This window comes from Amblyraja radiata, chromosome 38 (assembly GCF_010909765.2).
Source record: "Amblyraja radiata isolate CabotCenter1 chromosome 38, sAmbRad1.1.pri, whole genome shotgun sequence".
NCBI classification, from domain to species: Eukaryota; Metazoa; Chordata; class Chondrichthyes; order Rajiformes; family Rajidae; genus Amblyraja; species Amblyraja radiata.
Window position 1 is genome coordinate 7,475,972 of NC_045993.1, and position 25,005 is coordinate 7,500,976.

General features: G+C 46.7%; 3 protein-coding genes and 2 non-coding genes across 15 annotated transcripts in view; 4 read left to right on the plus strand and 1 right to left on the minus strand.

Moving 5' to 3' along the window:
* Positions 1–3,423, plus strand: part of LOC116966763 (RNA binding protein fox-1 homolog 2-like) — a 209,913-nt gene extending 206,490 nt beyond the window's left edge. For all 10 annotated transcript variants that reach the window (XR_004410067.1, XM_033013085.1, XM_033013086.1 and 7 more), the window contains one exon: positions 98–3,423. Coding sequence is in view for 9 of the 10 variants with exons in the window: in XM_033013085.1 (XP_032868976.1) it covers positions 98–142 (45 nt within the window). In the remaining variant the exon portion in view is untranslated. The remainder of the gene's footprint in view (positions 1–97) is intronic.
* Positions 3,424–7,448: 4,025 nt separating this feature from the next.
* On the plus strand, positions 7,449–10,108 carry fmc1 (formation of mitochondrial complex V assembly factor 1 homolog). The gene is made up of 2 exons (XM_033013083.1): positions 7,449–7,616; positions 9,555–10,108. Exons 1-2 carry the CDS (start codon positions 7,488–7,490, stop codon positions 9,756–9,758), a joined length of 333 nt encoding a protein of 110 aa, XP_032868974.1. The 5' UTR covers positions 7,449–7,487; the 3' UTR covers positions 9,759–10,108.
* Positions 10,109–13,242: 3,134 nt separating this feature from the next.
* On the minus strand, positions 13,243–13,324 carry trnal-aag. Its single transcript has one exon. It is a non-coding gene; the product is annotated as a tRNA-Leu (tRNA).
* Positions 13,325–13,447: 123 nt separating this feature from the next.
* Positions 13,448–23,808, plus strand: hebp1 (heme binding protein 1). 2 transcript variants are annotated; one of them, XM_033013082.1, is made up of 4 exons: positions 13,448–13,489; positions 18,582–18,720; positions 21,223–21,409; positions 23,389–23,808. In XM_033013082.1, the coding sequence occupies exons 1-4, from the start codon at positions 13,463–13,465 to the stop codon at positions 23,594–23,596; spliced, it is 561 nt and encodes a 186-aa protein (XP_032868973.1). In that variant the 5' UTR covers positions 13,448–13,462; the 3' UTR covers positions 23,597–23,808. The 2 variants fall into 2 exon arrangements, with proteins under 2 accessions (XP_032868973.1, XP_032868972.1); XM_033013081.1 differs by lacking the exon at positions 13,448–13,489 and adding an exon at positions 15,970–16,240.
* On the plus strand, positions 13,632–13,713 carry trnal-aag. The gene has a single exon. It is a non-coding gene; the product is annotated as a tRNA-Leu (tRNA).
* Positions 23,809–25,005: the final 1,197 nt, after the last annotated feature.

The window sequence follows — 25,005 nt, forward strand, 5'->3', positions numbered from 1 at the left end:
TGCTGATGCCTATGCCGCAGCTGAATGTTAAATGTTTATTTTGCTTTACATACTGAATGTTTAGTTTGCTTTACATAGTGTTCTTTTGTTTTGCCAGGCTAGTTTATACCGAGGTGGATACAGTCGTTTCGCTCCCTACTAAAAGTGATGTGAACTCCTGCAATGGGAACAGCCCCTTCCCAAGGCCTGGTTGTTGCAATATTACAAGTAGTGGAACTTTATAGCAACTCAACACGAAAAAAAATACACGAGAAAGAGAGGAAATCATTACACAAGAGACCTACTTTTTTATACCTCATTATGTTCTTCTAAACATGTATTTTTTTTCCTTATGTTTATGCCTTCATTTTTTTTTGTTCCAAAGATTGTGCAGACAGTTTTTAACTGTGGTATAAAAGTGCATTTCTTTGTGTGTGTAGTAACATTTATGAAATCAGCCTCATTTGACTCAAAAGACAGTCAAGAAATTAAAAAATATTAGGCACAAAAGCAGTAGTCGAAACCAAAAGTCAAAATTGGGTGCTCGTGGGAATCTGGTCCCAATGGTGTGTGTGTATGGAACAGCAGCGCCAAAGGATTGTGGTTATAAAGAATCTTGATAGGAGAGAGAAAGGCAGACTGAATTGCCACTGAATGGGATCAGTCCAAAATGAGGAGGAGAGGTAGAGGAAAGCTGGAAATTACCCAAATGTGAGTTGATGGAAACAGTTTTATGTTGTGCTTTGATTTTTGTAGTGAGGATAGCAACAGGTTCCATCTATTCATCATTTCCAGAGGTAATCAGCATGTCAATTGTGCCTGTTTGTACCCAACTAAACGATAGCAACAAATGAAATACAGGTTGCTATCAAAATGCAAAGTGGCTGCAACGTTAACTTTTTGTCCATTTTTATCATTTGTTTAAGACACATGCCACCTCGTCCTACCCTCCTCCCACTGGTATGTAAATTTATCTGAACAAATTTGTTTTTAAAATGATCTAGACTGAATGCATTAGGATCCCAGCAAATTCCAAATGGAGGTTTTATTGGAACCTCCTGGTGTAAATGGGGCAGGTTTACACTGCACTGTCAGGTAGCACCATTGAGTAAAGTGATACAATCCAGAAGTGTTGGCACTAAATATATGCATGTTTTAATTGCATCAGGTTAATTGAATTGTATTACCCAATTTATTTTTATTTTTTTTAATGTGACCGAGGATATTGCTCAGACTGGCTGACACTTTTGCATTCAGCAGAATTACATGCAAATTTAATGCAGTTTCTAAATCAAACTTTCTGTTAACTCTAATCATCATCATTGGATTTTGGCTGCTTTGTGATCTTTGTTTCATTTACCTCTGCCTTCGGTGAGTACCTAAACGAGCAGGGAGATGCTGCATAGAAAATGGTCATCTGGTGAAAGACGACTCTAGCTCCACCTCTGCCTGGGGGGTGCGAGCTGGAAGGAGCGATGTGAATAGGCTGGGGATTGAGAGCTTGCAGCAGCAAACGTGTGGAAGGATGGTCAGCCACACAGTAGTATCATGTAAAAAGAGGTATGAATTCCACAAAATGTCAGCTGGCATTTCACAGGAATTCGTGTTGTTATTTCAGATGTTAAACTTTTTTAAGAAGTTAGCTGAGCAAATGTGTGAGGGTTAGTCACTGAGGCTGCAGGTCAGATTGATTTATTGTGCACATCTGGGGCTGGCGTGGACCTATCCATTCTGCTCCGATGTTCCTGGGGCTTTGCTGTCTGTTTGAGAACCCTGTTATATCTCCACACTGGGAGATCTGGGTTGAACGAAGTATACTTCCACAGTTCAGACAGCACAGTTGTTGCCAGAGCTTCTGATCATGCAGTATCCCCCCAACACAGTGTTCACTGCACCGGCTTAGTAAGCTATTTAAATAAAATCAATCTTTGTTAAAAGAAAAAGGGACACTAGTCGTAGAGACCACACTGCCGCCCTTAAATTATGATTTTTTTTTTGCAAGCCAAAGCATGGTTTGTCGCTGTATGACAATTATGTTTTTTGTATATAAAATATTTTAGTTGTCGTTATAATGGGGAAACATTCACAGAAAAGTCTCATCACAGAGGAAGGAAATTAAAATGGGAATGTGGTGTGGTGCTTGACAGCATCTCCTGATAGTGCTCCAGTTAGTTTAATTGCGCATATAAAATGCTACCATAGAAAGAAAACCTAGAAATCACAGATGGCTTGTATTAATGGGAGTTGCTATTCTGTGTCACACCAGATTCAATAATCGCTTTCATTCCTATGACTACAAATCATATTCTTTTACTTAGGTTAACTTTTATATTATAACCAGTGAACATGTTAGTAAGTTAGTACTGCAGCTGCACTCTACTCTATTGACTACCAAGTAACCCAAGGGTATTGTTCTCTATCCTTGTCTTTGTTTTGTAAAAGCCTCGGAGCAGTTGTAGAATAGGCAGAATGTTTGGAGGGAACAATTTCTGAGTAGAGTAAATGTTTTTTTAATCCTCTTTTTATTTGTCAAAAAGACCTTCTTGCTTCTAGCAGGAATTGGCCATGTCCAGTCAACAGCTTGTTGCATGGTAAAAGTCCAACAGCCCGTCCATCAGATCAGCTTCTATGGGACAGACCCGTTTTATTTGTTTTGTGTTGTGCATGCGTGTGTGTGTGTGTGGTTTTTTTTTTGGACGGGACCCATGGCTGTATCCCGACTGGAATAGGAAACCCTTGGTTGTTAGCAGTAGGAGTCATTATCACAGCGGCATGGCTGATGCAGATACTTGAACCTTTTAATCATTTCAGCCTTTTTGTAAACAACATTTATTTCTTTCCATTTACTTCTAATACAGTTCACCCGACACAATCACAATCCCTTTTCCTCACCAACATCACCATCCTCCTGGTCCCCCCTTCACCCCCCCAGGTAATCAAGGATAGGCTTCATCTCCCGCAGCTTGAAGGCTGTATGAACCATGAAAGAGAAGAGAACTTGCTCTCCGAGCTCCGATCAGAGGTGAACGGTGGGATGGGGGATCTGGAAGTTGTGCTGTGGTGCAGGCGTGGGAAAGGGAATAAAATAGGAGAAAACACTAAACAGAACATTCTTAAAAAAAACATGCGCAGGTGGTATTTAATCTTGCTAGAATGCTAGCATCAACACTGTCCTGACCCTGATCCACCTTGTTTGTGAACGTTTCCCTGGAAGGTATGGTATATCGTATAGTAGCTTCATCACCGAGCAGTATTCATTGGGTTATAATTAGATATAATCATGAATGTTAAGTAGATAGGACATGGACTATTATTCCTTTTGTATTACTTCCCATGTATAAATTATTGATCTTGTTGCTGGCTTTTATAAACTCGAAGGAGGGCACACCCTTCCCAACAGTAATAAAGCACTGTTTTTAAAATAAAACAAAAATGGTGAGAACACGTTCCGACTCTGCTGTATTTGTGCGTGACATAAGTTGGTGATTGATTTGGTCTCATTGGGTTGTTTCCTGTATAATCATATCTTCATTCAGCAAAGTTGTCTGTGGAACAGGAACTTGTGCTGCAGCCAAGAAGGATTTGTGTGGTGTGATCGGCAGTGGCTTGCTACGTTAAAGATGTACAGCTTATGCCCCTGCAATAGTACAAGCTGCTGCTTATGCAGGTTGTGTCTGTGTGCTTGCAGCACTTCACCTCTCTCCATCTATGCAGCCTTCCTCAGATTAGGTGGACTAAAATGCTGGAGGAACTCAGCGGGTGAGGCAGCATCTATGGAGAGAAGGAATAGGCGAAGTTTCAGGTCGAGACCCTTCATCGGACTGATGTCGGGGGGGGGGGGGGGGAGAGACAGTAGGCTGTGGGAGAGCTAGGAAGGGGGAGGGGAAGGAGGGAGAAAGCAAGGACTCTGAAATTAGAGAAGTCAATGTTCATACCGCTGGGGTTTCATAAACTATGCGAAATATGAGGTGCTGTTCCTCCAATTTGCACTGGGCCTCACTCTGGCAATGGGGGAGGCCCAGAACAGAAAGGTCAGATTCGGAATGGGAGGGAAAGTTGAAGTGCTGAGCCACCAGGAGATAAGGTTGGTTAGTGGGAACTGAGCGGAGCTGTTGGGTGAAGCAATCGCCGAGCCTGCGCTTGGTCTCGCTCAGATTAGGGATGATTTACTTTCACTTCAGTTCTGGGCTCAGAGACCAAAATGGAATCTACAAATTGGATGACACAGAGGCGCAGTGGTAGAGTTGCTGCCTTACAGTGCCAGAGACCCGGGTTCAATCCTGACTATTGGTGCTGTCTGTACGGAGTTTGTACGTTCACCATGTGACTGCATGAGTTTTCCCCGGGTGCTCCGGTTTCCTCCCATATTCCAAAGACGTACAGGTTTGTAGGTTAATCGGCTGCGGTAAAGTTTGTAAGTTCCTAGTTTAAAGGATAGTGTTAGTGTACGGGGATCATTGCTCGGCGCGGACTTGGTGGACCTAAGGGCCTGTTTCCGCGCTGTATCTCTAAAACTAAACTAAGATGGGATAGGTCTGAAGAAGGGTCTCGACCCGAAACGTTACCCATTCCTTCCCGTCTGAAGAAAGGCCTCGACCCGAAACGTCACCCATTCCTTCCCCACAGAGCTGCTGCCTGTCCTGCTGAGTTACTCTAGCACTTTGTGTTTATCTTGGGACAAGATATTCTTGGCTGAGTGGGTGGGTGCAGAGCTGGGCACTTGTTCTGGGCATTTATTCTGGGCTGTCGCATGGACTTGAAGTTCTCATTGCTATCCTGACAGCTACTTCTCCACTTTGAGTGGCTATGAGCTGGTGATACCAAGAAGGAGGTGCGGGGTTACATATTTTTTCCAGGTGTCCGGAAAACATCATCGAATATACTATCCGTTTGATGATTCTGAATTCTGTTACAAGAAGTGATTGAGTGAGAGTCTTGTTTTGAAATCTGGTGTCAAGCATGCAAATGGCATGGCTGCAATTGCTGAGGTAACAGAGTGTAATTAGGTCCACAAACTAGTAGTATTTGCCTGAATCCTCATAACACCCACCAACACCAGGAGCAATTTACGGAAGTCAATCAACCTACCAACATCTTTGCTTTATAAGAACAAACTGTGCAGCATGAGAAGAATGTGAAAAGCCCTCACTGAGAGCACCCAAGATCAGGATCAAACCATTTCCCTGGAGCTATGAGGCAGTATTGCTAACTAAGCACCTCTTTAACAATGTACAAAATTGTAACTGGAATAGATCGAGTAAACGCACAGTCTCTTTCCCAGGTAATTGAGAACCAAGGTTTCAGGTGAGAGGGGAAAAATTTAATAGGACATTGAGGGGAGATCTGGGTTGAAAGAAGTATGCTTCCACAGTGCAGACAGCACAGTTGCCTGAGATTCTGATAGGGGAGTGATCTATGGTCACACAAATTAAATAGACTAGGCTAATAAATGGCAAGTAACATTCACATCACCCTCGTCCAAGAAATGACCATCTCCACTAAGAATAAGCCAGAGCACCTCCCCTGACATTCTTGTGAGAGGTAATGGATACCGGTGAACTGGGTGATCGCTGGTTAGCACGGACTCGGTGTGCCGTGGGGCCTGTTTTTGTGCTGTATCACTAAAATTGCATTGTGAATTTAGCATAGTGTATTGTACAGGTAAAGTTTGAAAGGTGGAAAATAATTTGTTTATCAATTGTAAACAAGGTGTGAAGCGGCGGTTAAGGAGCAGTACGGAGTGATCCAGGTTCTTGGTTCTGGCAGCCTTGCTGCTTTTAAGCAGTCTGTAGCTGATTTACTCACACTGCCAATCTTGTGAGGTAGTGGATTCCAGTGAAGCAGCCAGAGGTACTTGAACAGTGTTTGTAAATAGGTGGAGCTAAAATATTTATAATTAAATACAGAATAAATGTTTGGTGTTTACTGGAGAAATAGCTGCTTCTTGGAACAAGATAAACTGGAGGAGAAAAAAAATTGGAAATTATAGATGTAACATTCAGGCACTCCGGAGTATATTAGGCAGAATCCTAAAGAGAACTAGAAATGTCAGGAATACTCAGCAGGTCAGGCAGCATCTGCCAATCTACCTCTCCTTGACTGGATTCACGTGTCGCTTGCTAGTTCTTGCCCCACCCTCTTCTACAATCATTTGCCCCTCCACTCCTTCAGGCTGAAAAAGTTCCACCCTGAAACATTGTCTCTCCATTTCCCTCCACCGATGCTTCTTGACCGTCCTGATTTCTGCCAGCAGTTTGTCCAAAAAAAAACACAAAGTGCTGGAGTAACTCAGCAGGTCAGGCAGCAGCTCTGGAGAACATGGCTAAGTGGGATTTTGGATCGGGACCCTTCATTTACGCTACTCTGTTCTCCCTAAATTAACATTTCGCCCTACACCGGGGCTGCCTCCTGCACCCATGCAGAACTCGTTGATTTCATTAGCTTCCCTGCTAACTTCCACACTGCCCTCAAATTCATCTGGCCTATCTCCAACACCTCTCTCCCATTTCTTGATCTCTCTTGTCTCCATCACATGGGACGGACTATTGACTGACGTCTAATACAAACCTACCGACTCCCACAGTTATCAGGACACTTCCTTCAATCCTGCTTCTTGATAAGATATTATCCCTACTCTCAATTCCTGTCCCAATCACATCTGCTCCCAATGTGAGGCTTTTCATTAAAGGATATCTGAGATATCCTCATTCTTTAGTAAATATGGTTTCCCCCCCGGCTGTCAGGTGGCTCCCTCACCCGTGTCCCATATCTGAGGAAGGATGTGCTGTCTCTGGAGAGGAGGTTTACGGGAATTATCCCAGGAATGTGGGTTATCATATGATGAGCATTTGACGGCACTGGGCCTCTACTTGCTGGAGTTTAGAATGGAACTCATCAAATAGTGAAAAGCCTGGATAGGGTGGATGTGGAATGTTTCCATTAGTGGGAGAGTCTCGGACCAGAGGTCACAGCCTCGGAATAGATGGACGTTCCTTTAGGAAGGAGATGAGGAGGAATTTCTTTAGCCAGAGAGCAGTGAGCCTGTGGAATTCTTTGTCACAGAAGGCAGTGGAGGCCAAGTCAGTGGATATTTTTAAGGCAGGGATAGATTCTTGATTAGTATGGGTGACAGGAGAATGGTGTTGGGAGGGAGAGATAGATCAGCCACGATTGAATGGCGGAGTAGACTTGATGACCTAATTCTGCTACGTCTTATTAACTTATGATTCACCAGATGGCTAAGAAAAAAAATACATGGGGTGGGAGAATATAGAGGAAAGTGAACTAGCAGTAATATAAAGTCCAGCAGCTATTAAATATCATGCAGCATGAATATCTCTCCATGTGTATAGAGGGGGTATTGAAAGCCAAGGTTGGCCTTTGGGAGCAATCTTTGTTGGGGAGGGGGAGGGGGAGGGGGAGGCAGCGCCCCCCATCGGCGACCAGCTGCATCGCACCCCGATCTGCGCTCCGCCATCGATTGTGCGGCCTGGTAGTGTGGAGGGAAGATGGCGGCTCCTCCATGGCGGGTGTTGCGGGCGCTGCTGAAGGAGCTGAGGTACCTGAGCCCAGAGGGCGGCCATTATCGCCGCACCGCCGCCTACAAGTACATCACCGAGCAGTTCCGCCAGAACCAGGTGAAGGGCCGGAGCAGCCGCCGGAGGGCTGGAGCCGTTAGCCGCCATGGCTGCCGCTGAGCGACGGGGCGGCGGGAGGGGGAGGGGGCGGTGCTGCCGTTATTGACGGGCGGCGCGACCAATCACAGCGGCGGGCAATGACCCAGGGGGGCGGGCTTTGGATGACCGACGGCCCGATCCACCAATCACTGTAATGGGGGCGGGCGCTCTGGTTATTGACGGTCCCCTCTTCCACTCAGAGGGCGGGCTTTAGGTGTCGGTTTGGCCAATCACAACAACACGGGCCGGTCGACCAATCAGGACAGCGGCTGATGAAGCAGGGGGCGGGCTTTAGATGTCGGATTGGCCAATCACAGCGGCATGGGGCGGTCGACCAATCAGGACAGCGGCTGATGAAGCAGGGGGTAGGCTTTAGGTGTCGGTTTGGCCAATCACAACAACACGGGCCGCTCGACCAATCAGGACAGCGGCTGATGAAGCCGGGGGCGGGCTTTAGATGTCGGATTGGCCAATCACAGCGGCATGTGGCGGTCGACCAATCAGGACCACGGCTTATGCAGGGGGCGGGCTTTAGGTGGTCGACGGTCCAATCAGAGCTGAGGGTGCCAATAATGGGGGCGGGCGTTGGGTGATGGACAGTCGATTCCACCAATCGCAGTAGAGATTCGCCAATGTGTGGGCGGGCTTTAGCAGCTCAGCCAATCAGGGCGGTTAAGGGGGTCAACATTAGATGGAGGGGCAACAGACACAAGTTATGACACCAACCAAAGATACTAGAGGAGCTCCTCCATACTCTTTGACACCAACCTCAGTGTGTCAGGGCTTCCTGCAACATTTGATCAGTACGGGTGTCAGGGGCTCCGGGGAGAAGGCAGGACAACGGGGTTAGGAGGGGGAGAGATAGATCAGCCCTAAGGTCAAGAGTGATAGGAGCAGAATTAAAAACCTTAATTTTATCCTTGTTATATCATTGCTGAGGTGACCCGTTGTCTTGTCAAACACATTTCATTGTACCGTTGACCCTGCGTTAACTTACATATGACAAATAAAACTGAACTGAACTGAATTAGGCCATTCAGCCCATCAATTCTACTCCGCCATCCAATCATGGCTGATCTATCTCTCTGTCCTAACCCCATTCTCCTGCCATTTCCCCATAACCCCTGACACCCGTACTAATCAAGAGTCTATCTGTCTCTGCTTTAAAAATATCCACTGACGTGGCCTCCACAGCCTGGCAAAGAATTCCACAGATTGACCACCCTCTGACTAAAGAAATTTCTCCTCATCTCTTTCCTAAAAGAACGTTCCTTTAATTACCTTTAGTCCTAGACTCTCCCACTAGTTGAAACATCCTCTCCACAACCACAGGTACACAAAATTGCTGGAGGAACTCAGCGGGTGCAGCAGCATCTATGGAGCGAAGGAAATAGGCGACGTTTCGGGCCGAAACCCTTCTTCAGACCGCTGAGTTCCTCCAGCAATTTTGTGTACCTTCGATATTCCAGCATCTGCAGTTCCCTTTTGAACTCTCCACAACCACTCTATCCAAGCCTTTCAATATTCTGTATGTTTCAATGAGGTACCCCCTCATTCTTCTAAACTTCTAAACCATGATTGAATGGGAGAGTAGACTTGTTGAGCCGAATGGCGTAATTCTGCTCCTATCACTTATGAACAGCAGAGTCGGGGGTGTGGGATCTTTGGTCAAGGAGCGAGGAAATTCAAAATCTAGTCATGGTCAGTGGTCAAGGAGTCAGAGCAAAGGCAGAGTGAGGTCACTGGGTTAAACCCTGAGGTTAGGCTTGTCTGAGGGCAGAGAGAAATACAGTTTCTGAAAATGGCTGGCTTGATTTTCCCACCTTGCATGAAATGCAGCGTTGCAGTGTCAGGACGTTCAGCCCGTCAGTAACCGCTCTCTCTCCGGTTTCTTGGCAGGTGACCAGTGAGAAGTTGTGCCGAGCCCAGCAGGAGCTGCTACACCAGGCCTCCACCTACCTGTGCTTGCTGCAGAGTGTGCGGCACCACCAGGCCTTGCACCAGGCGTACCACAGCAAGGGGGAGCTCTCGCCCCACCAATTGGCACAGCAGATCGGATTTAAGCTACCGCAGCAACCCGGGGGCAAAGGCTGGGAGGAGTGAGGAGCACAGAGAAGGTGCCAGCAAGCTGCTTCATTCCGTGTGGTCCCGGTTTCCGGAGCGCCCTGTTCCCCAGAAGTGTGGCTGACTGTCGAAATAGATGTATGACAATGGAGATAGACACAAAATGCTGGAGTAACTCAACGGGTCAGGCAGCATCTCCGGATAAAAGGAATAGGTCGATACACGAAACGTCACCTATTCTTTTTCTGCAGAGATGTTGCCTGACCCGCTGAGTTACTCCAGTATTTTGTGTCTACGGGTTAAACCAGCATACACAGTTCTTTCCTACACACTTGGGCACAGTTTCTGAATGAATTACAATGTAATTAAAGTAAAGAGTTTAAACCCCTCTTGTGACCATGTCGTTTGTTAAAACTGGACAACCGTGAGGAGCTGTGGGCCATCAATCACCATCTGTAACCTCATGGCCCACACATACCTTACGCTACCCTTACCATCAGCCCTGGATCAATGAGTCAAGAGTTTAATTGCCACATGTACCCCAATGACATTTGAACTTGCAGCAAAATAACACAATATTTATAGATATATATATATTTTTTTTAATTAATGTATTAATAACCTTAATGCTAGTGCTAAAAGGCCCAAGTCCTTAGTGCAACTAAGACAGTTCACAGTTTAGTTAGTGTTTTGTAGTATTTGAGATCCTGATAGATATTGGTAAGAAGATGTACTTGAACGTGGAGGTCACAGTTTTCAGACTCCTATACCATCTTCCCGATGGCAGGAGTGAAGAAAGAGTGTGACCAGGGTAGTGTGGGTCCTTGATTGATGATGTTGGCTACCTTATGAGCCAACGCCACCTTCAGACCCGTGATGGACCGGAGATTACTCTTTGTAATCTCCTACATTTCTGGGCGTTCGAGTTGCCAAACCAGGCCATGATGTACCCGGTCAATGTGCTCTCTACCGTATACCTGTAGAAGTAAAGTAAAGTAGCCTTTATTGTCATTCAGACCTTTCAGTCTGAACGAAATTTCGTTGCCTTGCAGTCATCCATATAATAAAAATGACAAAAACACACAATAAACACAAATTTAACATATCAACATGATGGTGATATGTGAATCAAGTTCAAGAAGCTTGATTCGAAGCATGCAAAGAGCAGCTCCAGGCTTAACTAAAAATGATGAGGTGCGCAGTGGGCTGTAACGCAGTATTACACATGCGCTAATTAGCAAAGGTAACTTGCAACAGGCAGAAGAAGCTCACAGCCACAATGGAGCAGGTTACAGCTCTGCAATCCAATATGACCACATCTAGTCATGAACGGTGGTGGACAATTGAATGGCTAATGGGAGGAGTAGGCTCCAAAAACAACCCCACCCTTAGGGGTAGCAGGGCCCAGCACATGTGAGCAATAAAGACAAGGCTGAAGCATCTACCACCGGGATGAACCAAAGTGCCAACATGATGGTGATATGTGAATCAAGTTGGCTGAAGACTGGTGAAATAACCTCTGTAAACATACATACAGATTCACTGCATCCATCCAAACATGACGGCTGAACTGTCTTCATCCAGAGTTTTTCTTTGCTGCTGTTAATGTTCTGAACATAAATCCTGTCAGATTTTTAGAATCAGCTTCCATTCAATGGAACAACACAGATACAAATACTTGTCTGACCACTTTAAATTGGAGACATTCTGTAAGTCCTTTGTTTCCCTGGGACGTGAGTTCACGCTCCGATACCTGAAAGGCCAACAACAAAAATACCAAAGCCTGATGAAGAGTAAAATCCAATACAACATAATCCTTTCACTGAAGATTGACATGAAATACTGGAGTAACTCACCGGGACAGGCAGCATACGATACATTAGAACTTTATTTATAACCTAGGAGGGAAATTGATCTGCCAACAGTCATAGAAATATAGAGTACACGAAACATGAATTTAAAGTGACGAGTGGAAAGGCTTGGGGGATGTGTAAAGATTGGGGAGTGGGGGAGGGCGTCAGTCTCAGTCTACCCCAAGGCAGAAGGGGGAGGAGTTGTAAAGTTTGATAGCCACTGGGAAGAAGGATCCCCTGTGGCGTTCTGTCCTGCATCTCCCGAGAGAAGGAATGGGTGACGTTTTGGGTTGAGATGTCACCCATCATTAAACTTTTCCTCTCTCACCTTAAAACTAAGCCTTCATTCTATTCCTTGCCATTTACACTCAGGATTCTGACTATCTTTTTCAATTATTGGGTTCGGGAAAAGCTCCATCCAAAACTGCAAGAAATTGTAGCAAATTGTGGACGCATCCCAGACCATCACACAAACCAACCCCCTTTCTCTTGACCCCATTTATACCTCATGCTGCCTTGGCAAGGCCAGCAGCATAGTCAAGGTCGGGTCGCACCCTTGCCACTCCCTCATCTCCGCTCTCCCCTCTGGCAAAGGTGTAGAAGTGTGAAAACGCACACCTCCAGATTCAGGGACAGTTTCTTCTCAGCTGCAGGTTTGGAGGGATATGGACCAAACGTAGACAGGCGGGACTAGTGTAGCTTGGACATGTTGGCCGGTGTGGGCAAGTTGGGCAAGTTTCCACGCTGTATCGCCCGATGACTCTATAACTATGGCATCTCTGTGTGGTTTCTCAGCTGCACGGAGGCGGAGAGGAGAGCTCTTCAGCGCGTCGTCCACAGAGCGCAGAGGATTATTGGGACACAGCTACCAGCCTTGGAGGGCATCTACCACACACGGTGCCTCAGGAAGGCCGTCAGCATCCATAAAGACTCCTCACACCCTTGTAATAGACTGTTCGAACTACTTCCCTCCGGCAGACGTTACAAGGCCTTCTACGCCCGAACCTCCAGACTCAGAAACAGCTTTATTCCTAGAGCTATAGCGGCTCTAAACCGGCCCTGCTGAGTGCCCCCCATACCCCCTGGACTGTCTCCCTCGGATAGTCATGTCACACAGCTTATTTATTTATTTTACTTTTCTTTTACATCGGTTGGAAGCTGCATACTAAATCTTGTTGCACTGATATGCAATGACAATAAAAGATATTATTATATTATTATTATTATTATTATTATTATTATTATTATTATTATTATTATTATTATTATTATTATAACTGAATCACCCTACCACAACCAGAAAGCAGTGCTGAACTACTATCTACCTCTTCGGTGCTGTCCTTGATCAGACTTTGCTGGCTTTACCTTGCACTGAACGTTGTTCCCTTATCTATACTCTGTAAACGTATCGATTGCAATCATGTATTGTCTTTCTGCTGAATGGATAGCACACAATAAAAAGCTTTTCACTGTACCTCTGTACACATGACAATAAACAAAACTGAACTGAACCTATCTGTGCCTCGATTTCCCTGGCGAACAGATGTGTAATTCTGGTTTACTCTTCCTGCGATGGAGTGAACAAGGAGGAAGTTAAGATACTGAAGGAAGAAGGGTTTCACCTCCACGTTGCATTTGCAAAAAGGATATTAGTTTGGATAAAACAGTGATGGCAGCGGTGGGATTCGAACCCACGCCCCCGAAGAGACTGGAGCCTTAATCCAGCGCCTTAGACCGCTCGGCCACGCTACCGACTGAGGGATAGGTCGCCGGAGCCGAGCTGTGAACACGCTGCAAACGTCAGCAATTCCACAAAGTTGTTCAATTCCGCGCAAACGCCGCAATATTAAACATCTAAACGTGGTCGTGAAGCGCAGCAGCGGGGCCGGGATGGTCTGTGGCGGGAAGCGGCTGGAGGTAGGCCCGAATGGAAGCCTCGGCCTGGCGCCGGCTCGGCCCCGGGTTGTGGCGGCTGTCCCGGGGCTGGGAGTTGAACAAACCCCCCGAGCGTCTCGGCTGCCGCTTCAAGTGTGTGTTTGCGGCACCGTGCTCTCACACTGGTAGCGTGGCCGAGCGGTCTAAGGCGCTGGATTAAGGCTCCAGTCTCTTCGGGGGCGTGGGTTCGAATCCCACCGCTGCCATCATCTTTTGGTCAGGATGAATTCAGTATTTAAATGTGTACTGTTTTACTACAATTACAATCAATACAATACAATACAATCAGTTTTATTCGTCACATTGCACATAAAGTGCAAGTTAAATGAATTTGCCAGCAGCGGTACAATGAGAAAGAACACACAAAAACACAATAAAATTTTAACACAAATTTTCTTGAAAATTTGAAAAAGAAAATGCACAAAATTTGGCCACTTATGAATGGAAAATGAATTCTCTGCTATATTTACAGTACAGTTTATTTTATGATTGGGAAATGGATTATGTGTGATAGTGTGGAATCTCCACAGATTTATAGAATTATACAATAATATTTAAAAATATCTACAGTACTGTTTTATTTATGTTTGGAAATTGGATCCTCTGTGAGAGTGTGGAATCTCCACAGGTTTGTTGATTTTAAACTTTCTTTAATCACAACATTCCTGCTGCAAAACATCCTCAGATAAAGCTGCTGCAATTGAGCTTCTTCCCAACAAACATTAGGCTCTTGAACACGATACAACACTTTCCACAACCATGGACTGTCTATGGTTGCACAAGGGTGGTGGGTACATGGAAAGTGCTGCCAGAGGAGGTAGTTGAGGCAGGTATTATCGCAACGTTTAAGAAACTGTTAGACAGGTACATGGATAGGATAGTTTTAGAGGGATTTTGGTCAAACAAACTCCAGAACAAGGGGTCACAGTTTAAGGATAAGGGGGAGATCTTTTAGGACCGAGATGAGGAAAACTTTTTCACACAGAGAGTGGTGAATCTCTGGAACTCTCTGCCACAGAAGGTAGTTGAGGCCAGTTCATTGGCTATATTTAAGAGGGAGTTACAGGTAGATGTGGCCCTTGTGGCTAAAGGGATCAGGGGGTATGGAGAGAAGGCAGGTACAGGATACTGAGTTGGATGATCAGCCATGATCATATTGAATGGCGGTGCAGGCTCGAAGGGCCGAATGGCCTACTCCTGTACCTATTTTCTATGTTTCTAGATGGGCCATAGGGCATGTATCCACGCCGTATGACTTTATGGTCCTAAGGGGCCTCAATATATTTGACCTACTGCAGGGGTTTATTACATATTGTTTATATGTATTGTATTTTGCAGATCTGTTATGCTGCTGCAAGTAAGAAATTCATTGTTCTGTCGATGGTATATGTGACAATTAAACACTCTTGACTCTCAACTCTTAAACCAATTATGTGTAGGAAGGAACACATGCTGGTTTAAACCGAAGACACAAAATGTTGGAGTAACTCAGCGGGACAGGCAGCATCTCTGGAGAGAAGCAATGAGTGACGTTTCGGGTCGAGACCCTTCTTCAGACAATTAGTTCCCTCTGCTTGCAGAAATCTGCCTGTGTTATGTAAGTGTGATCAATTATTATTTTCTGCTCCCACTTTTGTCCTTTCATTCCATAAAGGATTCGACTAATAGTCTGAAGAAGGGCCCCAATTTGAAACGTGACCTATTCCTTTTTCTCCAGAGATGCTGACTGACCCTAATGCTACAATCCATTGCCTGAAGACTCACCTGCAGCTCAAGGCATTCTTTGATTCACACGTGGGCACTATGATTCTGCAAAATTGTCTTCAGTGAGCTGATACAGTGCAGAAAGAGGTAATAAGATCAGAGGGGATATGGATCTGTTTGTAGTTTGTTTGGTTGTTTGTTTGTTTGTCTTTTTGCACAAAGTCCGCGAGCATTGCCACTTTTCATTTCACTGCACATCTCGTATGTGTATGTGACGAATAAACTTGACTTGACTTGGATATATTAAGTGAATGGGCAAGAAAATGCAGCACTCTAAGGTGGGAAATGATCACGATACTGGCTCAAAGGGCCGAATGGCCTACTCCCGCACCTATTGTCTATTGACCGCGTGGGTATCCTCCGGGTGCTCTGGTTTACTCCCACATCTCAAGGACTTACAGTTATGCAGGTTAATTGGCTTCTGTAAATGGCAGCTAGTGTGTAGGGAGTGGCTGGGGGAGTGGGTTAACATAGAAACTAGCGTGAACGGGTGATGGATGGTCGGCGTAGGCTCAGTGGGCAGAAGGGCCTGTTTCCATGCTGTATCGCTGAACTAGAAACATTCTGACCCGAAAGGTCACTCATCCGTTTTCCTCCAGAGTTGCTGCCTGACCCGCTGAGTTACTCCAGCATTTGGTGTTGGGCTTTTGTCTCAAACTACATTTAGGGCCGGTGTTAGGTCAGGGACGGAGTGACTCCACCCAGTCTAAATCATTGGCTCAACTCTCGGCGGATGTTTGCTGGAGGTTCCTATGATCTTTGATTTCAATTGAGCAATCCGTTTAGAAACAAAACTCCCAAAAGACTCCTGCCCTTGCTGAGAGCGGGGCCGAACACAACGAGTCACGCGTGTTTCCATTTGAGTTGTGTTTAGGATTAAGAACTGCAGATATGTTTGGGATGATAAAAAACTCGCTGTTCAGCCAGATTGAACACAGACCGAGTCAGACGCTGAACTCGGAAACCAAGGTAAGGGACAGCCAAACATTCAGCCTGCGAGCTTTATTCCAGCGTCACCGACAGCTGAATCTATCGACGCTGGATTTGGGGAATTGTTGGCCTCTCTTCCTGGTTCTCTTGTGTCTCCGACTCGCCACACTAGAGCCGGGTAGCGAGATGCGGGGCGATGGGCCGAGTGGGCTTCAATTGTGCAAACTTCCCACCCACGGAGAGCGCTGGCAGGTGTCGTGGCGCCCCACTGTGTGTGTGTGTGTGTGTTGTGAATGAGCGTGTATGAGTGTGAGTAGAAATGTGTGTGCGTATGTATATGTGTGTGTGTGTGTGTGTACAAGGGGCTGGGTCAAAATTGGTGTGATTTGAGGAAAGTAGCAATTCCTCCGCCTTGTGCTGATCTCCGCGGGGAAACGAGTCAAGAGTTTTATTGTAGGTACACAAAATTGCTGGGGAAACTCAGCGGGTGCAGCAGCATGAAGGGTTTCGGCCCGAAACGTCGCCTATTTCCTTCGCTCCATAGATGCTGCTGCACCCGCTGAGTTTCCCCAGCAATTTTGTGTACCTTCGATATTCCAGCATCTGCAGTTCCCTTTTGAACACAAGAGTTTTATTGTCATGTGTCCCAGATAGAACAATGGAATTCTTACTTGCAGCAGCACAACAGAATATGTAAACATAGTACACTGTAAACAATATGATAAACAAGAGGGGGAAATAGTTTAGTGTGTGTATATATACACGCATACAAGTACACACATATATATACTATATATATACATACTATATTATATATATACACATACACACATACTCAAAACACAAACAATAGTGTGTACATGAGTGCCTATAAGTGTGTGTATAAGTGTGTACGTGCATGGGTGTGTATAAGTGTGAGTGTACAAGTGTGTAAGTGCATGGGTGTGTATAAGTGTGAGTGTATAAGTGTGTGGGTGCATGGGTGTGTATAAGTGTGAGTGTACAAGTGTGTACGTGCATGGGTGTGTCTAAGTGTGAATGTATGAGTTTTAGGGGTAGACACAGACCAGTCCCTCTTTAACCCAGGAATTGCATAATGGGAACCATTGTGGGGGGATGTTTTTATGTTAAAGCTATTTATTATTGTTATGTTTGTATTCTTTCTTATGTGCTGCATTGGCAAAAGGAATTTCACTACATCTAGGTGTATGTGACAATAAATCAACCTTTGAACCTTTGAACCTTTGAACCTTTGGATCAGGCAGCGCCTGTGGGGAGAGCTTGCTTGGTCAGAGCAGCCCGGAGCTGAAAGATAATCTCCGTGTATGAAGGGACGGCAGATGCTGCTTTAAACCCAACTCCGTGTCCCTCTGTTGCAGAATGCGTCCGTGTGTCCCATGTGTGTACATTGTATTGACGTGGCCAATGTACCTGGCTACTTGTCCCATCCATGACTCAGCAACATGAGAGAGTTTCTTTGCTCCGGATCTGAGCCGGGCCCGCTGGTGCTGCTGGAATGTGGCGTTAAACCGGCACCTCACTCAACCTTGGTGGTCCTGACTTTGAACCACGCACCAGATGAAACGAGGCGCGAGGAATTTAATAATTTAATACATCGGCGTTGATTTGCTACATAATAAATGTTGCAACTTCGATTAGCAACACTCGCGTGATGTAATCCGTGCTTTCAAGAATTCGAGTTGCAACATAAAACCATTTATACTCGAGTGAAGGGGAATGAAGGTATTACTAAGATAGACACATAATTCTGGAGTAACTCAGCGGGTCAGGCAGCATCTCTGGAGAAAAAGGATGGGTGATGTTTCTGGTCGGGACCCCTTCTTCAGGCTGGAGGTGTCAGCAGGAGGCAGCAGCGAGCTGCTTTTTTTCCCCCTCTTCACTGGTCCCTTCTGATTCCTCCCATTCACTCCATCAATGGCCACTCCATCCAGTCTGAAGAAGGGTCTCGACCTGAAAGGTCACCCATTCCTTCTCTCCAGCGATGCAACCTGTCCCACTGAGTTACTCCAGCATTTTGTGCCTATCTTCGATTTAAACCAGAATCTGCAGTTCCTTCCCACACACTTGCTAGATTAAAGGTGAAGGGGAACAGATTTCATAGGAATCTGAGGGGTAACTGTAGTGGGTGTATGGAACGAGCTGCCGGAGGAGGTAGTTGAGGCTGGGACTGTCCAAACGTTTAAGAAACAGTTAGACAGGTACATGGAGGGGTCATGTTTGGAGGGATATGGATCAATTGCCGGCAGGTGGGACACGTTGGCTGGTGTGAGCAAGTTGGGCTGAAGGGCCTGTTTCCACGGTGTGTCACTCTATGACTCTTGCTCCACACTTGGGCTGACAGCTTTGATGTTCCTCACAGGGAGAGCTGAGCTACGAGGAGAGGAGATATGAGCCGGGTAATTACGCCAGCGTGACCATCAGTGGAAAGCCATTCGACGAGGGATCGGGTGAAGGAGCCGTAAAACTGCTCAAGTATCTCGGAGGAAGCAACGAGGAAGGTACCGTCAGCTTAAAGGGCGAGGGGCGAGGGGGGGGCGCGTTGTCCCATTGTGAATCAATGAATTCTCCATCTCCCCGTGACCCGAAACCAGATACCAGCAGCTTGCAATGCCTCGAGTGCTGCAAAATATCTCAAGCAGTTTCCCAAGAGCGTTGAGAATCGGAACAGTTATTGTTGGGACGGTACGGTGGCACAATAGTACAGCGCCAGAGACCCGGGTTCAATCCTGACTGCGACTGCTGACTGATAGGAGTTTGTACGCTCTCCCTCTCCCTGTGACCGCGTGGGTTTCCTCCGGGTGCCCCGGTTTCCTCCCACACTCCAAAGACCTACAGGTTTGTCAGTCAATTGGCTTCGGTAAAAATTGCAAATCGTCCCTAGTGTGTGTAGGATAGTGTTAGTGTGCGGGGGGGATCGCTGGTCGGCACGGACTCTGGTTCGAAGGGCCTGTTTCCACGCTGTATCTCTAAATTAAATTAAACAAAACATATCTCAAAAAAATCATGATAGAAATCATCAAAATATCAAGAACAATTATTTTGGGGGGAAAAATCAGTGGAATAACAGGTCTAAGGAACGCCAAAGGGAGTGAGGTACAGGAAGGGAACATTAGATTTTGGGATAGACACAAAGTGCTGGAGTAACACAGCGGGTCAGGCAGCATCTCTGGAGAACATGGATTAGTGACATTTTGAGTCGGGACTCTTTAGTCTGAGTTACTCCAGCATTTTGTGTCTATCTTTGGTATAAACCAGCATCTGCAGTTCCTTTATATTACATTATATCAGAGATTAGCACCTCACTAGCTGGAGGCACTGTGACTGGTGGTGAAACAAAGGCAGGGACCTGGGTAACAGGGGGCAGAATGGGAGGAACTCATTGAGATGTAGCACTCCAACAGATCAGTGGCTCGGAAGGAAATTGCACCGTGGATTCCTGTCAAGAACTGCTAGACTGTTTAAGTTTACTCCTTGGAATGTTGAACAACGAGGGGAGACCTTATTCAATCTTGTAAGATCTCAAAGAGGCTGAAGAAGGGTTTCGGCCCAAAACGTTGCCTATTTCCTTCGCTCCATAGATGCTGCTGCACCCGCTGAGTTTCTCCAGCATTTTTGTCTACCCTGAAGAATTTAGATGTTGGGAGGTTTCCACTCATCGTGAGCAGGAGGATATGGTAACTAAATAAGGGGCCTGTCATTTAAAACAGAGGTGCACAGAGATCTGTATGTGTGGGAAGGAACTGCAGATGCTGGTTTACACCGAAGATAGACAGAAAACGCTGGAGTAACTCAGCGAGACAGGTAGCATCTCTGGAGAGAAGGAGTGGGTGACTTTTTGGGTCGAGATCCCTTCTTACATTCTAACGAAAGGTCTCAACCCGTAACATCACCCATTCCTTCTATCCAGAGATGCTGCTCCGTCCCGCTGAGTTACTCCAGCATTTTGTCCAAAGAGATCTCTTCTCTCAGAGAGTGGTGAATCTCGACAATTCTCTGCCCCAGATGATGGTGAAGACTGGATTGCTGACCATATTTAAGGGGGAGATAGATAAATATTTTATTTTTAAGGTTGAGCCGGCTTGGACTGCACAGTCCGAATGCACTCAATCTTTTGAAAAACTGCGGTAAATATTAAATGATTGAATCCCAGAGTGCCCAATGCATTTTGCAGATTACAGAGCTGGGACTCCAGTATCGTGTTCAGTTCTGGGCACCATGTTATAGGAAAGATGTTGTCAAGCTGGAAAGGGTACAGAAAAGATTTGCGAGGATGTTTCCAGGACTAGAGGGTGTGAGCTACAGGGAGAGGTTGAGTAGGCTGGGTCTCTATTCCCTGGAGAGCAGGAGGATGAGGGATGATCTGTTAGAGGTGTACAAAATCATGAGAGGAATAGATCGGGTAAACACACAGAGTCTCTTGCCCAGAGTATGGGAATTGAGAACCAGACGGCACAGGTTTAAGGTGAAGGGGAAAAGATTTTACAGGAATCTGGGGTATAACTTTTTCCCACAAACCAACCTCCCTTCCATTGACTCCATTTATACCTCACGTTGCCTCGGCAAGGCCAGCAGCATAATCAAGGACGAGTCGCACCCTGGCCACTCCCTCTTCTCCTCTCTCCCATCAGGAAAAAGTTATAGAAATGTAATATACACACACCTCCATATTCAGGGACAGTTTCTTCCCAGCTGTTATCAGGCAACTGAATCATCCTACCACAACCGGAGAGCTGTCCTGACCTAATATCTACCTCATTGGTGACCCTCGGACTATCCTTGATCGGACTTTACTGGCTTTACCTTGCACTAAACATTATCCCCTTATCATGTATCTGTACACTGTAAATAGCTCGATTGTAATCATGTATTGTCTTTCTGCTGACTGGATAGCACGCAACTTTTCACCGTACCTCGGTACACGTGACAATAAACAAAACTGAACCATCATGGCGTTGGGGTTGGTCTGAGGGTGGCGACTCACACTGACTGCTCTCTTGCAGGCCTGCAGCTGGGGATGACGTCTCCGGTCAGCATGAGCGTCCGGCCGAGCGAAGAGGAGGGGGGCAGCCTGCAGCCCACAGTCGAGGTGCAGGTTCGCATTCCCGCCCAATTCCAGGAGAACATCCCCAAGCCGACGGACGAGAGCATCGAGATCAAACGTGTGGAGGGGTTCACCGTCTACTCCACGTGAGTCCGGGCGGTCATCGATGGGCGGGAGCGGGTCTGACTGTGATGGTCAATAGTGCTTTATCTGTCACTGATGTGACTACACAGTGAAAATTCTTTGTGCGTTAAAACACACGCGGGCGCCAACATTTTTGGCGCCATTATTCAAAGTCCAACGTCTGGTCGGGCCGCGCGCTTGACGTGCTGGAGCTTTTCCCGCTAACTGACGTCCCTATTCTCGCCCGCCCGCCTCGGTCGGCCATCTTGGTGTCCAGGGGCGCCCCCTGCAGCCGACTGTGAAGGATGCATCTATTACACATGCGGTTCACCCTCCCCCCGGCCCTTATTCCTCGCGCCCAAACTCTCCAGCTCCCTCCTAGTTTTGCCGTCTGCCGAGCCTTTGGGCATCTGGACCGACTGGCGTTGCGATCGCTGGAGGTTTCTCAGCCCAAGGGACCTCCAGTCGGACTGGTCTTGGGATGAGGTTGGAGTTCAGCCACTGGACCTCACTTCGCCTGAACCACCAGGATGTCTGTCCATCAGGTGGGAGTAAGGCTGCATGCTGGCGCAGGGATAGAGATGCCGCCTCACATCACCAGAGACCCAGGTTCGATCCTGACTACAGGTGCTTGCACACTTGTGTGTTGTTTGCAAAACAAAGAATTTCGCTGCACCAAGTGCAATTGACAAAGTATCAATCCATCTGTGACCGTGTGGGTTTTCTCCGGGTGCTCTGGTTTCCTCCCACAACCGAAAGACATACAGGTTTGTAGATTGTTTAAGAAGGAACTGCAGATGCTGGAAAATCAAAGGTAGACAAAAGTGCTGGAGAAACTCAGCGGGTGCAGCAGCATCTATCAGAACGTTTCGGGCCGAAACCCTTCTTCTTTCGTCTGAAGAAGGGTTTTGGCCCAAAACGTTGCCTATTTCCTTCGCTCCATAGATGCTGCCGCACCCGCTGAGTTTCTCCAGCACTTATGTCTACCTCAGGTTTGTAGATTAATCAGCCTCTGTTAAATTGTAAATTGTCCCTAGTGTGTAGGATAGTGCTAGTGTATGGGGTGATCGTTGGTCGGCGTGGACTCGATGGGCCAAAGGGCCTGTTTCCGCGCTGTAGCTCTAGAGTCTAAAGATTTGCCATGGATGTCAGGCAGGAGTTGACAGACTCTTCCACCAAATCACCTGAGCTGTCGACACAAGGAACTGCAAGTGCTGGAATATTGCATAGAACACAAAGTGCTGGAGTAACTGAGAGGGACAAGCAGCATCTGTGGAGAACATGGATAGGTGACGTTTCGGGTCGAGAGCTTTCTTCAGACTGCTCCCAGAGAAGGGACCTAACCCGATCCGAAACATCATCTGTCCATGTCCTCCAGAAATGCTGCCTGACCCACTGAGTTACTCCAGCACTTTGTATTTTGCTCTGTGCACAGAGGGCACTTGGATTGGTGCTTGTTTGGGAGATGACAGATGCAATTAGTTTCATAGAATCATACATCATGGAAACAGGCCCTTCGGCCCAACACGTCCATGCCGACCAAGATGTCCCATCTACGCCAGTCCCATTTGCCTGCATTTGGGACATGTCTTTCTAAACCCTTCTGATCTGTTTACCTGTCCAAAGGTCACGGTGGGTAGGGGGATGTGGGCCAAAGGTCACGGCGGGTAGAGGGAGGGCCAAAGGTCACGGTGGGTGGAGGGATGTGGACCAAAGGTCACGGTGGGTAGAGGCAGGGCCAAAGGTCACGGTGGGTGGAGGGCATGTGGGCCAAAGGTCACAGTGGGTGGAAGGAGGGCCAAAGGTCATGATGGGTGGAGGGATGTGGGCCAAAGGTCAGGGTGGGTGGAGGGAGGGCCAAAGGTCACAGTGGGTGGAGGGATGTGGGCCAAAGGTCACGGTGGGTAGAGGGAGGGCCAAAGGTCACGGTGGGTGATGGATCGGCTCCTCTGGGTGGCGGAGGGGCTGGTGCTTTACTCATTTCCTGTCGTTGTAACTGCAGGCAGTTTGGCGGCTACGCCAAGGAGGCTCATTACGTGGAGTACGCGGGAAAGCTGCGGGAGGCGCTGGGAGATACGGAGCGCTACCAACGTGACGTTTACCAGTGCGTCGGCTACGACCCCCCCTTGAAGCCCATCGGCCGCAGGAACGAAGTGTGGTTCCTGAAGCAGGAGGATGTGGCGCCGGTCGCAAGGTCCGGATCGCAGTGAGCGCCGCTCCTGTGCCGACAAACGTCCCCGCGGCACGGCACCTCCTCCACCGCCAAAACCATCTCCAGAATCTCTCATCTGTCCGCAACTCAGTCGTAAAGTCAGTGTCACAGTCATGGGGCACGCAAACAGGCCCTTCAGCCCAACTTGCCCATACTGACCAACATGTCCCATCTACATTAGTCCCACATGCCCACATTTGGCCCATATCCCTCTAAACCTATACTATGCACGTACCTGTCCAAATGTTGTTTTAAATGATGTCACAGTCCCTGCCTCAACTACCTGCTCCAGCAGCTCGTTCCATACACCCACCACGCTCTGAGTGGAAAAAGTTGCCCCTCAGGTTTCTATTAAATCTTTTCCTTCTCACCTTAATCCTATGTCCAATATGGCGTGGTCTAGTCGCCCTGGGGTTAAGACTGTAGACCAGGGTTCCCTGGAACGCGAGGGTTCTGCGAGAGGTCGCTAGGGGTTCTAATCATATGGGGAAGTCCAGAACAAGGGGTCACAGTTTAAGGATAAGGGGGAAATCCTTTAGGACCGAGATGAGGAGAACTTTTTCCACACAGAGAGTGGTGAGTCTCTGGAATTCTCTCCCGCAGAAGGTAGTTGAGGCCAGTTCATTGGCTATATTTAAGAGGGAGTTAGATGTGGCCCTTGTGGCTAAAGGGATCAGGGGGTATGGAGAGAAGGCAGGGATGGGATACTGAGTTGGATGATCAGCCATGATCATATTGAATGGCGGTGCAGGCTCGAAGGGCTGAATGTCCTACTCCTGCACCTATTTTCTATGTTTCCTATTTTCTATGTATATGTATTTTTGTGTTTAATTTCATATCTGTAATTTTATTATTACACGTACGGTATATTCTTGGGAAATTCTGGTGTATGAAAATAAAGCATTATAATAATAAATAATAAAGATATATCATAATTTTAATGTTGGAGTTCCCTGAGACATTTCAAGGGTTCCACAAGGGTAAAAAGGTTATGAAAGGCTGCTCCATGCATTCACTGTATTCCCCCTCATGGTCTTATATGCTGCCTTACCCGTTGAGTTGTTCCAGCACTTTGTGTCCATTTTAACTGCAGTGGTCCCGTTTTTTTGCTTCCAATACTCTGTTGTGCTGAAGCAAAGCAAGAATTTCATTGTCCTATCTGGGACACATGACAATAAACTCTCTTGACTTGACTTGTGTTCTTCGCGCAGTTTGTAACAGAACATGTAGACCATACAGCAACAAATAATATTTTTTTAATATGAACAAGTATAAAACGGCACATGCTAATATTTCTGGATTGGGATGTGAGATTGACAAGACGAGAACAGACAGGAGTTATTCAGACAACTCACGAGGCAGTCAGTCAGAGTTACACAGGAGCTGGAAATCAAATAATACCACAGA